General features: G+C 47.2%; 1 protein-coding gene across 10 annotated transcripts in view; it reads left to right on the forward strand.

Moving 5' to 3' along the window:
* The window catches only part of KDM2B (lysine demethylase 2B), a 118,987-nt gene that overhangs the window by 50,515 nt on the left and 52,929 nt on the right, over positions 1–15,543 (forward strand). For all 10 annotated transcript variants that reach the window (XM_070769513.1, XM_070769514.1, XM_070769510.1 and 7 more), the window contains 2 exons: positions 3,566–3,692; positions 5,984–6,468. In XM_070769513.1, the coding sequence (XP_070625614.1) occupies positions 3,566–3,692; positions 5,984–6,468 (612 nt within the window). The remainder of the gene's footprint in view (positions 1–3,565; positions 3,693–5,983; positions 6,469–15,543) is intronic.

Here is a 15,543-nt window from a genome sequence, read left to right on the forward strand (position 1 = left end):
GCATCCCATCTGGTTTCCTGAAGCAGGTGGATGGGCGGGGGGTTGAGGGGGAGAGGCCGGGGGTGGGGGTGGGGGGAATGGGGCGCAGGCTGGGCGGGAACCAGCAGCAGGCTGTTTAATCTGCTTTGATTTCTGGTCTTTGGAGAGGGCTTGGCTACAAGGCCCGATTGTTTATGTCTTAGGAGCCAAAGCAGACAAAAGATGCTGGGAAGAGAGCCCTGGAAGCCAGATAAAATGCCAGGGCTGCTCCTCGTCAGCTCGCTACAGCTTAATTTTTTATATCCCTGTGAGCTTTCTTAAGAAGGTTATGGCCATTTAAAAATAGTTTTTCGAGAGTCCAAAAACATGGATTTGCTTGGAAACCAAATGCTGGGGGCAGGACAGAGGAAACCATCAGTCTCTAAGCCCTGGGGTATGGGCTTGATTTAGAAAAATCATTTGCCTTTGTGGCCCAAGGTGGGGGACCTCCCCATAGACATCAGGGGAACCCCAATGTTCTCTTATGTTTAGGAAGCATGTCTGGCTCTCATGATTTGAATTTTTCTCGTCTGGATGAGAGGTGACCACCCTGCTGCCCATAAAGCAAGCATGAACAGGTGCAGGTGTTCTGGGACTGGGTTTTTCATTTCCTGACCATCTTTCCCCTCTCATTCTAAAGATAAGCAGAGGGGTGAAGAGCTAACCAAAGACTGGATGTGTCGCATGTTTATTATTTGAAGATAGCATCTCAACAACTCTCACTCCATATTTTTAACTCCAGTTGGCTTGATAAAGGATAGGAATGGTCCAATTGATCACTAAACTGCCGTCTCTCATATTTATCTTTCTTTCCCCCGCCCAATGGCTCTAGTGAAAACAGCCTTCTCAGGAAAGGTAATGAATGCCAACATGCCCCATTCCCTCTCAGCTAGCGAATCTATTTGGAAATTGCAGATAATTTATCCTTCCTCCCACCTTTCCCCTACCATTGGATTTTTTTTTTCCATTGACTTTTTTTTTTTCCAGGAGAAAAACAATTTTTAAGACACTTCCACCCACCCTCATATTTTAGTTTCTCAAGTCCTTGAGACCTTGGGGTTCTAGATGCACCGAAACATCTTTGGTTCTGATCGCCTGAGGTCACTCAGCTCCAGGAGGAAGGGCTTAGGCCAGGTGCCACTCGAATGGACCTTTGGGAACTCAAACTGACCCCTTGAGACCCGCTGAGAGATTGATTACTCCCCTAGGCTGGGAGCATTGCATGCTTTCTGACTGCCTTGCCTTTCGATGATCAGCTCAATTTGGTGAGGCTCCGAATGTGTCAACAAGTAATGTTGAGCAATCGTGTGTTTAATGTTCCCAGGCATGTGGCTGAAACCTTTTGAAGGCGAAGGGTGGAAGGCGACAACCTGTTTGTAAGTCAATTCTTTGCAAATTTTGTTTCCTGCGGTGCTCTCTTGGAAAAAAAAAATTAAAAAAAAACAAAAACAAAAACAAAAAATAATTCTTTCATCAGCATTTGTTTTCACCCAGCTGGTTTCCCTTGGGTTCAGCAACGATGAGGGGAGACTTATCCTCCTCTCCGGAACTACAAAACAATTTTTTTCTTAATCTAGAAAGATTCTCAGGTGCCTTGGTGCCCATCAGGGCCAAGTGGCTCAGACGGTTTCCCAAATTTGAAAAGTCAAAAGCAACTTGAGAGTTTTATCAATCAAGTCAGGAGATGCGAGGGAGGGTCTGAGAAGAGGCAGACCTGCCTGTCCTCAACTTGCTTTGTAGGTTTTGACGATTTATTTCAAAATCTCTTGGCCCTTGTTCTGGAGTAGGGGTGGGGTGGGGCTGAGAACCACCTCCTCCCCAAACTCTCTTCACAGGAGGCCAGGACAGCCTCAGGCCCAAGAGCTTCTCTCCTTTTCAAACTCTGGAGGACACTGATCCAATGACTGTGAAAAACGATGAATACTCTCCCAGCAATAAAACTGGGGTTCTTGGGAAAGTAAGCTGGAGCCAAGGAAACCGCTAAATGATATTCCCAACTCCATGCATCTCCCCAGGAGCTCAAAAGCATGCGGCAGCCAGGATGTCATCCTAAAGCATACCATCCCCCAGAGGCAGGGAGATCAGATGGACCCAGGATGCAAATGGGAGAAGTGGGGACAGGGCCTTGCAGTCGGGAAACTGAGTCAGTGGGATCTGGGATGGATGGGAACTGGAACTGGGACTCTCAGAGAGCAGAGAGGGGGCCTTATCCAGGTGGACATCAAGAGAGGCAGGAAGACCGGATTTTAGGGATGATGGAGTAGATGGAGCATCTAGGTCTGCCTGTATTTGCCTTCCTCCCAGATGTAGAATCTCACCTGTTGGTTGTCAGCAAAGCAAGGTGGGAGAGTGCGCTTCCTTGACACCCAATTCCCTGAGTTCCTAGAGGACAGGAGAGGTGAGGAGGGGTCTCTGGCCGCCACACAGGTCCCTCAAGGCTGATGCATGCTCGGTGAGAGGGTCCAGGAGTGAATGTGGACATGTGGGAGCCATGAGTGGTCTCAGAGAAGAGGGCCCAGCTGTGGGAGATGGACCATCTCCCACCACCCTTGCCCTCTTGGGATGTAGTTTCTGGAAGGCTCCTCCATGCCAGGGCCATCAGTTTTATTGCTTCTTTCCCATCTCTTGCTGCCATCTCATCCGTATAGAGTCCGTGCTGCCAACCATTGGAATCCCCCTGGGGCCCCCGGCCTTTTCACAGCTCTGATGCACCAAACTCTCAGCACCTATACTTCCTCTCCTGTAAGAAACAGTCAAAAGGGGATCTCCAGCTGGACGCCTGCTCCAGACCCGGGGGGTGTGTCCTGCAGTGTTAGGACTGTCCCAGGTCACACGTGGGACTTGTGTCACAGGGAGTCCTCTGTGGAGCTAAGGCTGGCAGTGCCAGATGTCGTGGGGGAGGCGTAGGAGGTGGGCCCCTCTGAGGCCCCGCCCCTGATGGCAGGAGAGGCCACACCCCCTCCATCCTCATTGGTCCGTCTGTTGTGGCCTCCTTCTCTTGAGTACAGGAGATACTTGACAGCCTGTCTACAAACGGGTAAGGTTTGGGGTTTGATTTCTGTTTTTCAAGGCGGGAAGGAGCGGTGGTAGAATCTATGCAAGGATTTTTGAGAATGGGCGAGGAGCCTGTGTCTGTGGTAGCTAGAATCAGGCAGGGGCTCGCAGCCGCAGGTACCCGCGCCCTCCGCCATCAGATCAGGGGACACCTCTGTTTCTCTGCATCTCACCGAAGCACAAAGTGGACCCTGTACAGCTTTCCCTGTGCAAAGCTCGAGGACCTTTGCAATGACGCTCTCACATAGGCCTCTTCCCCGCTCTTCCTCCTCATTCGTGCATGCTGGTATCTTGCCCCTTTCAGCGCTTCCCTCCAGCCCATACCCCCGCCCCCCCTGCATTTTTCCTTCACACCATTTGTGCTCTTGCTAAGATGATGAAAATGACTCCCACTCCCAGGAACTCCCCCATACCCCATCCCAGTGCCCTTCTCTCCCGCCTTTCCCTTCTGCCCTCCAGAAGCTGACCTCTGCTCCTGGATCTCTGCTTTCAGGTGCAGCCCAAATTCCGTTACCCCTTCTACTATGAGATGTGCTGGTATGTCTTGGAGAGATACGTGTACTGTATGACCCAGCGGTCCTACCTCACTCAGGAATACCAGAGAGAATCAATGCTTATTGGTGAGTGAGCCTTGCTCGGCTGCCTCAACAGCTCAGCTGCAGCAGAAATAATTTTTTTTTTTTTAATTCTCAGCAGTATTGTTTTTTTTTTTTCCATCTCTAAGTCAGTATTTCTATTTATCTTTAAAGATTAATTTTTATTGGGGTACAGTTGCTTTTGATGTTGTGCTAGTTTCTACTGAATAGCAAAATGAACCAGCTATACGTATACATATATCCCCTCCCAGAAGTAATTTTTTTCAGTGGGGCTTTGGGAGTCCTGGGTTCCAGGAATTCTTCTGAGCCAGTGTTATCGGGCAGATTCCTAGAGACTCTTGAGGAGGGGCAGGGAAGTCATCCTTCTTAGCTTCCCACTTGAAATAGTCCTAAGTGAAGGAAATCATGACCTCCAACAGAGTCATCTTGGTGGCCCCCAGGTTTTACTGGTTGATTATACAGAGGTGGGGAGGGGCTAGTCCCCTGGCATGGTTACTGAGACAGGCTCCCCACCGAGCAAAGTTTCCTGATTCTATTTTTTTTAGTCCCTCCCTGGCCACCAACTGATTTTTTTTCTCCCTGCACTAGAGGTTAGATTTTTGTCTATATAGAAGCAGTCCTAAGAGATTCAACCAGTTCCCCAAAACCCAGGCCAGTTATAAGCCAGAGGGAGGGGTTGACCAGAGTTGGGGGTGCAAGCTTGGCAGAGCGGTGGGTGGTTTTGACAGAGGCAGGGAGAGAGCATTTATAGCTGCAGCTGCAACGCCCTGCCCAGCTGCTATTACTTAAAGGGACATCACACTCCCCCCACAAATGGCTCAGTCCTTGAATCTTGGCTCACAGGCACCCACCCTGAAGTTGTATGTAGCTTGTGACAGCCTCGAAGAGCGATCTGTAGGAAGAATATGCTTCTTCCCCTCAGCCTCTGAGCTGCTACAGTCGAGGATTTCTTCTGGATGCTAGAGTCACTGTGCTGCACTCACTGCATCTTTCTCATCATGGGATAGAAAAATGGGGTTGGCCGATCTCCTTTAGGGCCTGAACAATTTCTGCTGCGATTTACAAGATGTTTAGATTTGTTTTTTCCCTCTTACTAAACCTCTTCCTTCCTTCCCTTGACTACTGTCCTGACTTCCAGGGGTTTCAGGCCTGACATGTGATGGAGAACCAATGTTTCAGCTGGTGGGGGGGGGGGTCTTGATTGGGGAGCGCCTTTTGGAAATTCAGTTCTGTCTGGGGTTCTGGGGGGGTGGGTAGTTTCATCCCTGTTAGATGATTCAGGTGCTCAAAAATACCCAGACCTTAACAGGCTCCTCTTGGGGAGCTTCCAGCCTGGTAGCAGATGGGAAATGATCCTGAAGTAGTGTGATGACCTCTATGGTTGCAGTAGCTACATGTTCCCTTGGGGACCAGAGGTGGATTTCGTGGCAGTCCGCAGGACCAGGAAAGAGAGGGTCACCACTCTCACTTGGAAATTTAGGGCCATAGAAGAAAGTTCCTTATTCTGTTCCAGGCTTGAGAGGAAGTCTTATGGTAACGTTTGGGTCACTGGTACCCACGTTTCTCTTCAATTTTCTTGCCAGTTTCCCCCTACCAAAGAGAAGGGGGGATATTTGGGGGACACCTCATTTCTTGAGAGCTAATTGTGTGCCAGGAACAATGCTCTGTGATGCCTTATTTAATGCTCACTATGAGTGTTCAAGGGAAATATTTTGTGCCTAAATTTTTTAAAGAGCATTCTTGAGATATAGTTCACATATCATACAATTCACCCTTTTAAATATGTACCATTCAGTGATTTTTAATGTGTTCTCAGGGTAGTGCAGACACAAGCACGGTCAGTTTTTAGATCATTTTCATCATCCCCAAAGGCATTCTGTGCCCTTGAGCTACTATGTCCTTTCAGCCCAAGCCCGTGACCTCAGCCCTAAGCAACCACGAATCTACCTTCTGTTTTTATGTAGTTTCTTCCTGTTCTGGACTTTGGATATGAATGGAATCGTTTAATATTTGCTCATTTTTGCTTTATTTTTTCCCATATTGAAAGATACAGTACCAGGTGTGTTCAGAGAGGTGAGGCAACCTGTCAGGATACACACAACTGGGGAAAAGCAGAGCTGTGTCTGGCTGATGGCAGTCTTTCTAGGGCCTGAGGGAGGCAGAGGCCATTAGAATGTCAGAAGGAGCTCAGTGTGCAGAGGAAAGGGAGGCACAGCAAGTGGGGCTTCCAGGGACTTCCAGCAGGGAGTTTGGGGTGTTCATCTCTTTCTTGTGACATTCTCCCTCCACGCCTCCTGCCCCGACCCCATTCTTAGATGCCCCAAGAAAGCCCAGCATAGACGGCTTCTCATCTGATTCCTGGCTGGAGATGGAGGAGGAGTCCTGTGAGCAGCAGCCCCAGGAGGAGAAGGAGGAAGAGGAGGAAGAAGAGGAAGAGGAGGAGGGTGCAGATAAGACCCCCAGAGCATCCACCGATGGCCCTGCCTCACCCACGAGCACCCCGTCCGAGGACCAGGAGGCCCCCGGGAAGAAGCCCAAAGCCCCTGCCATGCGGTTCCTCAAAAGGACTCTGTCAAACGAGTCAGAGGACAGCGTGAAGTCTGCCACGATGCCCACTGACTACCCCAAGACGCCCACCGGCTCTCCTGCCACTGAGGTCTCTGCCAAATGGACCCACCTCACCGAGTTTGAACTGAAGGGCCTGAAAGCTCTGGTGGAGAAACTTGAATCCCTCCCGGAGAACAAGAAGTGTGTCCCTGAGGGCATCGAGGACCCCCAGGCCCTCCTGGAGGGTGTGAAGGTGGGCAAAGGGGGTTGCCTTGGGCTGGGCAGCTAAGGAGGGTTGGGCAGGTCTTGTTCAACATACAGGTTCTCGAGGGTAGCTCAGCTCCAGGGAGCTTGGGACAGACTGTCCTGGGGGGAACGTCCATGCTTGGAGAGGGACCTTGGGTCCAAACAAGCCCATCTGGGGTGTCCAAGTAGAGGCCACGATTGAGATCCCTGCAAGGGGATCTCGTAGTGGAAGTTGGCTCTGTAGTTGACAATGATCTCTCTCTTAGGACACGTTGAGAATCCCAGCCATTGAGGACAGTAGGGTGTCACTACTTAGAGTGTGCCAGTAGTGCTGTGGTTGGGCTTGGGGACAAACTCCTGACATCATGTTCAGGGAGACTTGCTGCCCTGGGCTGGCTTTTTTACCGCAGAGGATGCCTCTGTTTCATGTGAACAGGTTGTTCATCCTGGTTGTCCCCTAAGTGACCATCTCAGGTGGGCCACCAGGATTGAGAGGTCTTTAAGTAGAGCCTAATTATTATTAATTTTTAAATTTTAAATTAGAAGATAATTACTTTACAGCATTGTGATGGTTTCTGCCATACATCACCATGAATCGGTCATAGGTATACATATGTCCCCTCCCTCTTGAACCTTCCTCCCACCTCTCTCTCACCTCCCTCCCAGAGCCTAATTATTGAGCAAGCTCGTTGAGCACCAGCTGTGTTGGCCACAGGGGAATGAGAAGCAGGCAGGTAAAGAAATCAGGAGGAAATTCCCTGGTGGTCTCCAGGACTTGATGACTTCACCACTGTGGCATGGGTTCAGTCCTTGTTTGGGGAACTAAGATCCTGCAAGCTTAGCAGTGTGGCCAAAAAGAAATTGGGAGACAGGGAATTGAGTGCCTGTGTGTACCCAGGTCAGGGGAGTAGGGTAAGGGGACATTCATTGGCCACATCAGGGCCAGGGCTCTGGGACAGTTATGTACAGGGAATTTGAGTTGGGCCTCAGAGATTACATAGAGTTCTTCAGATGAGGAAGGCTGTTCTAGGCAGACTACAAATATGAAGTGTATTTAAGAAATAGGAAATATACTGGGAGACCTTGTCTGATAGTAATCATAACATTTGTTGAAAGCTTATGTGTGTGTGTGTGTTAGTTGCTCAGTCATGTCCTACTCTTTGCAACCCCATGGACTATAGCCCGCCAGGCTCCTCTGTCCATGGAATTCTCCAGGCAAGAATACTGGAGTGGGTTACCACTGCCTCCTCCAGGGGATCTTCCCAACAGAGGGATTGAACCCTGGTCTCCTGCATTGCAGGCAGTTTCTTTACCATCTGAGCCACCAAGAAAGCCCTGTTGAAAGCTTACTACCTGCCAGGTAGCAGGGCTCAGCAGGTGGTAGGTACCTGACAAGGAAGTTGACTCAGAGAGGTAAAATGACCTGTTCGCGGGGACAGCTCTGTCACCTATATCTGGACAGTAGGGTCAGGATGAAGCCTTCAGAGTGCCTGTGTGGATATCACTGTGTGGAACTGCCTCCTATCTCGGCATTGATAAGGTTTTTGGCTGTGAGGCCTCAGAGATGTTTGGGCTTCCTTCTCCAATGTCTGATTCTCAAGTGAATCATCTGCCCACTGGAGTTGAAAACTGAATTCATGTCTCTTGTTTGATGGCTGCAAACTCAACCCAGGATTTGTTAATTAGTTCATTTGTACATTTGTTCACTTAGAAAACATTGTGTCAGATCCTGGGATATAGAAATATTAAGACTGTTCTGCTGCCTTTGAGGTGCTCAGCGATCAGGGGCTGAACTCTTGGGGTCTAGTGGAGGTGAGACCTGGGGCTGTGTCAGGTAGCTTAACAGGTGCCACCAGCAGAGGGAGCTGGTGTACAGGATCATTAATTCAGGTATATCTCACTTTATATAGCAGGTTATTCCCTGCAGATGCTGTGAATTCAGATCTTATGACTCTGGGAAATTGCCAAGTAAAAGAACTTTGTGATGAATATCCCCACAAAGCATATCTTTACTTTCAAATAGGTCTTTTTAAAACTGATTCTTGACTGATTGGGAGGTTGCTTGACCTCTTGAGAGTTTCATGAAAGTACGCATGTACACACAAAATTTTGCACGCAGTATCAGAGGGTTTTGGACTCCTGAGCCTGCTCCTGAACCCCAGCTTAAGACCCTCTAATCTTGTGGAATGGAGTTTTAGATATTGGGTTTCCTAAAGGAAGCCTTGGAATTGTGCATTGTGGCTACTTTTCTCTTCTAAGGTCCTATAAAATGAAAGCAAGGTATTTTCATCAATAATAACATCACTAATAGCATTAGATTTCCAAAATGTTGTAAATGAGTTTAAAAAACACATGTTCATCTGAAAAGGAAGTGTTGTTGTGGAGCCTTTTTTACTTTGTTATGTCCATGTGCAGTGTTGCTAGTTCCTGGTTGGTCAGATTTCTTTCTAGGGATAGGATTCAGCCCCTTGTAGCCCTCACCTGTGCCTACCTGATGGCCCTCTGAGGCTAGATTCAGCCTTGGCCCCGTGGTAGTGTGAAGGAGGCCTAGGGTAGGAGCTTAGACAAATTTCAAGGAGCCCAGCCTCTTTCGTCCCCATCCCCCACCTTGGGCTCAGTGGTAGCTCATGATGATGTGTGATAATGAGTGGATTTCAATTACTGTGTGCTCCTATAGGTCTTTTTCATATATAAATTCATTTAAACCTCCTAGCAATCCTCTGTGTTACTTTTGTTACCCCCATTTTACAGATGGGAAAATTGAGGTACAGATTAGGTTAAGTGACTTGCTCAAGGCCACATGTACTGCTTGATGGGGAAGTCCATGCGCTTACCTCCTAGACCATGCTTTGTTTGGCTGCTGTAGAGAAACTGATTCTCTCTCTTAGAGGCCACTCTGAATTTAGGGAGAAGGTCTTAAGTTGACTATTAATGGCATTCTTTACAGAACAGGCAACACATTTATTTGGTCCTGGGACAAAAACTGTAAATTGGTAATCTTAGGACAAAATCTAGCCTCTAGGCATGGCATTTGACCTGTGCAGTGTTGAACATATTTTTGTAATTATTTGCCAACATTAACACCCCACTTCAGTACTCTTGCCTGGAAAATCCCATGGACGGAGGAGCCTGGTAGGCTGCAGTCCATGAGGTCGCTAAGAGTCAGACACGACTGAGCGACTTCTCTCTCACTTTTCACTTTCATGCTTTTGAGAAGGAAATGGCAACCCACTCCAGTATTCTTGCTTGGAGAATCCCAGGGATGGGGGAACCTGGTGGTCTGCCGTCTATGGGGTCGCACAGAGTCGGACACGACTGAAGCGACTTAGCAGCAGCAGCAGCCAACATTAAAAAATCAGAAGAGTAAGTGAAAAAGAAAAAAAATCAAGAGTTATTTAAAATATCTTGGCTATCCTGGCTTATGTTTCTGACTGACTCTGAAAGTGAAAGTTAGTCACTCTTCGTGACCCTATTGACTGTAGCAGCAAGAAATGAGTAACAAATGATCTTATATACCCCAGTCCCCACCATTCCCTACTGCCTTCTGAATGTTGGCTTACCATTAGGCTCACCCATCTCTTTTTGGTATAATCTAGCCAACTTAGCTTATTTATTGACTTAACTTGTCTTCAGAGATATTTATAGTCTTGAGTCTTGTCTGAGGAAAGCCTTTTCAGGCTAAAGAGCTTATAAATTGGGTGGACAAGTCTCCTTAAAGCCCCAGGAAAATCAGAGCCTCTGTTCTCATCTCTGAGTATTGTGTGGCCTGCATGGGGGAAGTGGACCAATCACCTTTTCCAGAGTAGGGAGAGCTACTTCCTGGCTGTCTGGTCAGGCCATCAGCCCCTCCCCGTCCCTAGAGACCCAGAAGAGATTTTGAACCTAAGACTAGCTTCTAGAATGAGTGTGTTGTCACAGAGGGCGAACAGCTTCTTCCTGGCTGCTCGCTATAGGTCCTTTTGTTCTCTCCTCTCAGATGCTGGGGTTTCTTTTGCATTGGCTGAGAAATAAAAGTCAGCTCAGGAATGTGGGTTCCAGATAGAATTCTTAGCTGATGCCCCCTGCTCCCACTACTATTGAACGATTTGTGTTTCTCACCAGTGTTGGTTCCCCCTTGATGATTGATCAGTCATGATCTTTGACTTTTGTGGCAAAAAGATGATGTCTTTTCTTCTGTCTCTTTCTCTGAGGCCTCAGAGATGGCTGCTAATGGTGGCTCATGGTAACCAGACCCCCTGGGATTAGAGACACTCCCCAAAGTATTAATATTAATGTCAGTCTCCAGATGGCTAGGTTTTAGCTTTTATCAGAAATTCTTTTTTTTTTTTCTTTCATTCATAATGTATATTTTAAAATTGTGGTAACGTATATTTACCATTTTCATTATTGATTAATTATACTGACTAGATCACCAGCTTAGAATCTTCAAGAAAGAAGATTTACGATTTTCACCATTTTAAAGTGTACAGTTTAGTGGTGTTAAGCACATTCACAGTATTGTGCAGCCACCACCTCTGTCTAGTTCAGAACTTTTTCATCACCTTAGGCAGAGCCTTATACCATCAGCAGTCAGGCTCTATTTCCCCCCTCACCCCAACCTGCGTTCTGTCTTTATGGACTTATTTATTCTGGATAGTTCACCTGTCTAAGAGTTGTAAGTGTAGGGAGTTCCCTGGTAGCCTGGTGGTTAGGATTTGAGACTTTCACTGCTGTTGCCTGGGTTTTCAGTCCCTGGTTGGGGCAAGCTACGTTGCATGGCCAAGGGGAAAAAAGAAGTTTTGAGTATAATATTATAATCTTAACTGATTGGTGTTTGTTTTTTTTTTTTTAATAAACATTACAGGTTACAGGATAGAAAATGTCTCCTTCCTCAGTTCTGACTTCCTGGAGAATAACTTCTGTTAGTCATCTGCTGAACATACTTTTGGAGCTTTTTCCCTCACATCCATGTATATAAACATATATATATATATTTTTTTTAATTGGTTCATACTTGCTTTTTGTCCCTTTTTTTTTTTTTTTTTCTTTTTGTCCCTTTAAAGCTTCCTTTTTTGTGTCTGTTTCTTTTTAAAACTACTTATTTGTTTTTGTTTGCGCCGGGTCTTCGTCACTACATGCAGGCCTTCTCTAGTTGCAGTGAGCAGGCCTTCTCATTGCAGTGGCTCCTCCTGTTGTAGAACATAGGCTCTGGGCTCACTGGCTTCAGTAGTTGCAGCACGTGGGCTCAGTGGTTGGGGCTCTGGGCTCCAGAGCACAGGCTCAGCAGTTGTGGCTCACAGGCCTAGTTACTCCAAGGCAGGTGGAATAGTCCCAGATCAGGAATTGAACCCCCGTGTCTTCTGCATTGGTTGGCGGATTCTTTACCACTGAGCCACCAGCGGAGCCTGACTGTCTTTTAAGACAGTCATTCTGCTAGGGTTGCAGGATGTTGGCCTGTGTGCAACGGGAAAATAGGAAATGGGGACATGAAACATGCTTTCCTTTGATTTCTGTTCTTAGCTGTTTGCTGTGTGGTCTTGAGCAAGTCAATCACCTTTCTGTTTACTTGTATGTCAATCTCAGATATTAGACTAAATGTGCTTTGTTCCTCCAGAGCCCAGATTCTGTGGTTCCTTGGCCATTCAGAAATGTGTAACTGATTGAAATCGGAATATCTTCACTGTAAAATAAGGATAGTAACAGGAACCTAGGGCACTGAATTATTGTGTGGGACAATGAGGTAATGAGCACCTAGCTCTCTTAGTAAGCCCTCGGAGAAAAATTAGCTATTCTTAGACAGCAGGCAAAGGAGAGTCAGACTGGCTCTGACCAGCTCCCCTCCCTTCCCATGCTCTTTCCCTGCCTTTCAGCGTCTCTATCCCTGCTTAAGGGTTAATGATTACCACCTGTATTAGTTTCCTAGCGCTGCTATAACAAAGTACCACAGACTGGCTCAAACAACAGAAATTGTCTCATGGTTCTGGGAGGTAGAAGTCTGAAATCAAAACTATGCTTACTCTGAAGCCTCTACGGGAGGATTTTTCCTCATCTCTTCCAGCTTTTCTTGGTTGCTGGCAATCCTTAGAGTTCCTGGGCTTGTAGCTACCTCACTCCAGTCTCTGCCACAGTTTGTACACTGGCAGTCTGTGTTTTCTGTGTTTCTGTGTGTCTTCTCTTCTCATAAGGACATCAGTCTGTAGATTAGGTCTCATTCTAATCCTGTATGACCCATTTTCCAATTAGGACATACTCTGAAGTTCTACATGCACCTGAATTTTGAGGGGCAAAGATTCCCTGAAGGAGGAAATGGCAACCCCCGCCTCCAGTATTCTTGCCTGGGAAATCCCACGGACAGAAGAGCATGGAGAGCTACGGTCCACGGGGTCGCAGAGAGTCAGACATGGCTGACTTGAGTGTGTGTGTGTGTGCACACACACATGTGCTGTTCAATTCAGTGCAGTCTTTTTCCCTTTTCTTTCTTGGATTGGCAACCATTAATCAGTGGACGGACTAGTTCATAGTGAGATGGGAATTGGCCTGCATGCTGTCCTTCCTTAAAGAGTCCATACTTTCAACTAGAACTCAAGGAGAGAGCTTGAGGCTCCTGATGGGAGAGAAGGAGGGCATATGGGCATTACTCTAAATAGTTGTAAATGACTTGAAAATAACCAGATGCATTGCAAGCTTGTGAGGACTTGGGCCTAAGTGCGCAGTCACCACTGAGATAGGACATGGGAGAGTCTTCATTAGATATGTTTTTGCCAGGTGATTCTGCATCTGTCCTTGTTAATTAAGATAATACCAAGCTCTCTTTTACATGATTCTGTGCTCCTTTGGCTGCCAGAGTATCTGGCTAGGGGTGGAAACACCAGTGTACTGTGGATAACCATCTTTCTTATTACATGGAACTATGAGGGCCTCACAGAATTATGAGACTGATGGAGTTGTCAGGCCACATGGAATTGTGGGCCCCGCATGGCATTATGGGGCCTCGGAGTTATGCAACTGGTGGAATTGTGAGACTGCATGGAATTATGGGGCTGCATGGAATTATGGGGCCACATAAAACTGTGGGTCTGCATGGAATTGTGGGATTGCATAGAATTGTGGGTCTGTGTGGGATTATGGGACTGCATAGAATTATGGGGCTGCATGGAATTGTGGGTCTGCAAGGAATTATGGGGCTGCATGGAGTTATGGGACTGCACAGAATTATGGGGCTGCATAGAATTGTGGGGCAGAGTGGAATCAAGGAGCTGAAAGAGACAGTGAGGGGTGACTGCTTTCAGGTGTTACTGTTTTTATTTTTAAACACTAAAAAAGAGATCAATGGTATTGCTCTTTCATCAAAACCCAACTAGGAAACAATCCAAAATAAGAGTGCATCACCCAAACAGGTATAATCTTTTAAGACCAAAGGTTCTGGAATCGGGTTGACTCCCCTGCACCATCCATTAATCAGCTGACTGCTCTGGGGGAATGTAGTAAAATAGGGATAGAAGGAATCATGCCTCATCGAGTTTAGTGAGGTGACATATTTAAAAAGCCTTAGAACAGGGCCTTTAAGTACTCAGTGAGCTAGAGCTGAGCTCACTGATACCGTGGAGTGAGAGCAGGCTCATTAAGGGTCAATTGTGAGAGTGTGTGTGAAACTCATGACTGTAAAAGGAAGGTGTGTGCAGCTTTTCTCCCTTGGGGTCATCAGGTCTGCCCCCGAGAACACACCTGCTTATCTAAGTTGCCCTTCCTGGGTCTTGCTCTTTTGTGAAACAGTGAGATGTAGAACCCAGACCTCCAACACTGTTGGCTTTTTAAAAGCCATCATACCCTGCCTGCTTCAGAGGAGCCAGAAGGTGGGAAGCCAGTGGGGGGGCTACAGCTTGTTTTGTTCACCCTGAAGATGACCCAGAGTATAGAAAACAGGGGACAACCAGATTCAGCCTGGTCAGGGGGTCAGGCCTCCAGTAGTCGCTGAGGCTCTTCTGCCTGGGGCTGCATGTTATACTGAGCCCTGGGTTTGGTATTTTGGATGAGCTGTGAACGGATAGAGCATTGATGCAGGGATAAATGAGACAGGCCTGTCACCTAAGCCATATGTATTCTGAGTCTGCTGCTGATACCACTTCAGGAGAATGAAGGAGAGCAGTGAGGGGCAGAAGATCTGAGTTCTAGACACCTGTGTACCCCTAGGCCTGAAAAATGGATATGTTGATCCATGCCACTTAGGGGCCCTTGGCTTAAAATTAGCTTCTTGGTCCCTGAATCACATTTTTATCCCCTCTAGTTGTGCAGCTAAATCAGCTTTTAAACTGTCGTTCCAACTAAATAAACTTAAAAAAATTTCCCCCCTATGCTTGCTGGTGCTGCTGCTAAGTTGCTTCAGTCATGTCCCACTCTGTGCGACCCCATAGATGGCAGCCCACCAGGCTCCCCCATCCCTGGGATTCTCCAGGCAAGTACACTGGAGTGGGTTGCCATTTCCTTCTCCAGTGCATGAAAGTGAAAAGTGAAAGTGAAGTCGCTCAGTCGTGTCCGACTCTTAGCGACCCCATGGACTGCAGCCTACCAGGCTCCTCCATCCATGGGATTTTCCAGGCAAGAGTACTGGAGTAGGGTGCCATTGCCTTCTCTGCCCCCTATGCTTAGATCTTGTTAAATGGATGAATTCTGCAAACAGAGAATGGGGACAGCATATCCCAACTGGAAATATGGCATAAGCCAGAAGAGATTGACTAACATTTGTTTCTGCTCCCAGATGGCATGAGTGGTAAAGAACTTGCCAATGCAGAAGACTTTGGCACAGTCCATAGGGTCACAAACAGTCAGAGACTTAGCATGCATGCACGCAACGTTTATTGAGCATTATCCACATGCCAAATACTTTCCATGCGTTATGATCCTGGCAAGGTGGAGACAGTTATTAATCCATTTCTTAGACAGGAACCTGAGTCTCAGTGAGATGTGGTGATTTGCCCAAATCATGTAGCTAATAAGCTTTTAATCATGATGTTTGTTGTTATTTAGTCTCCAAGTTGTGTCCGACTCCTTTTGCGACTCCATGGACAAGACAGGGCTCCTCTAACCCATCAGGCTCCTCTGTCCA

The sequence above is a fragment of the Bos indicus genome, chromosome 17 (genome assembly GCF_029378745.1).
Source record: "Bos indicus isolate NIAB-ARS_2022 breed Sahiwal x Tharparkar chromosome 17, NIAB-ARS_B.indTharparkar_mat_pri_1.0, whole genome shotgun sequence".
NCBI lineage: Eukaryota > Metazoa > Chordata > Mammalia > Artiodactyla > Bovidae > Bos > Bos indicus.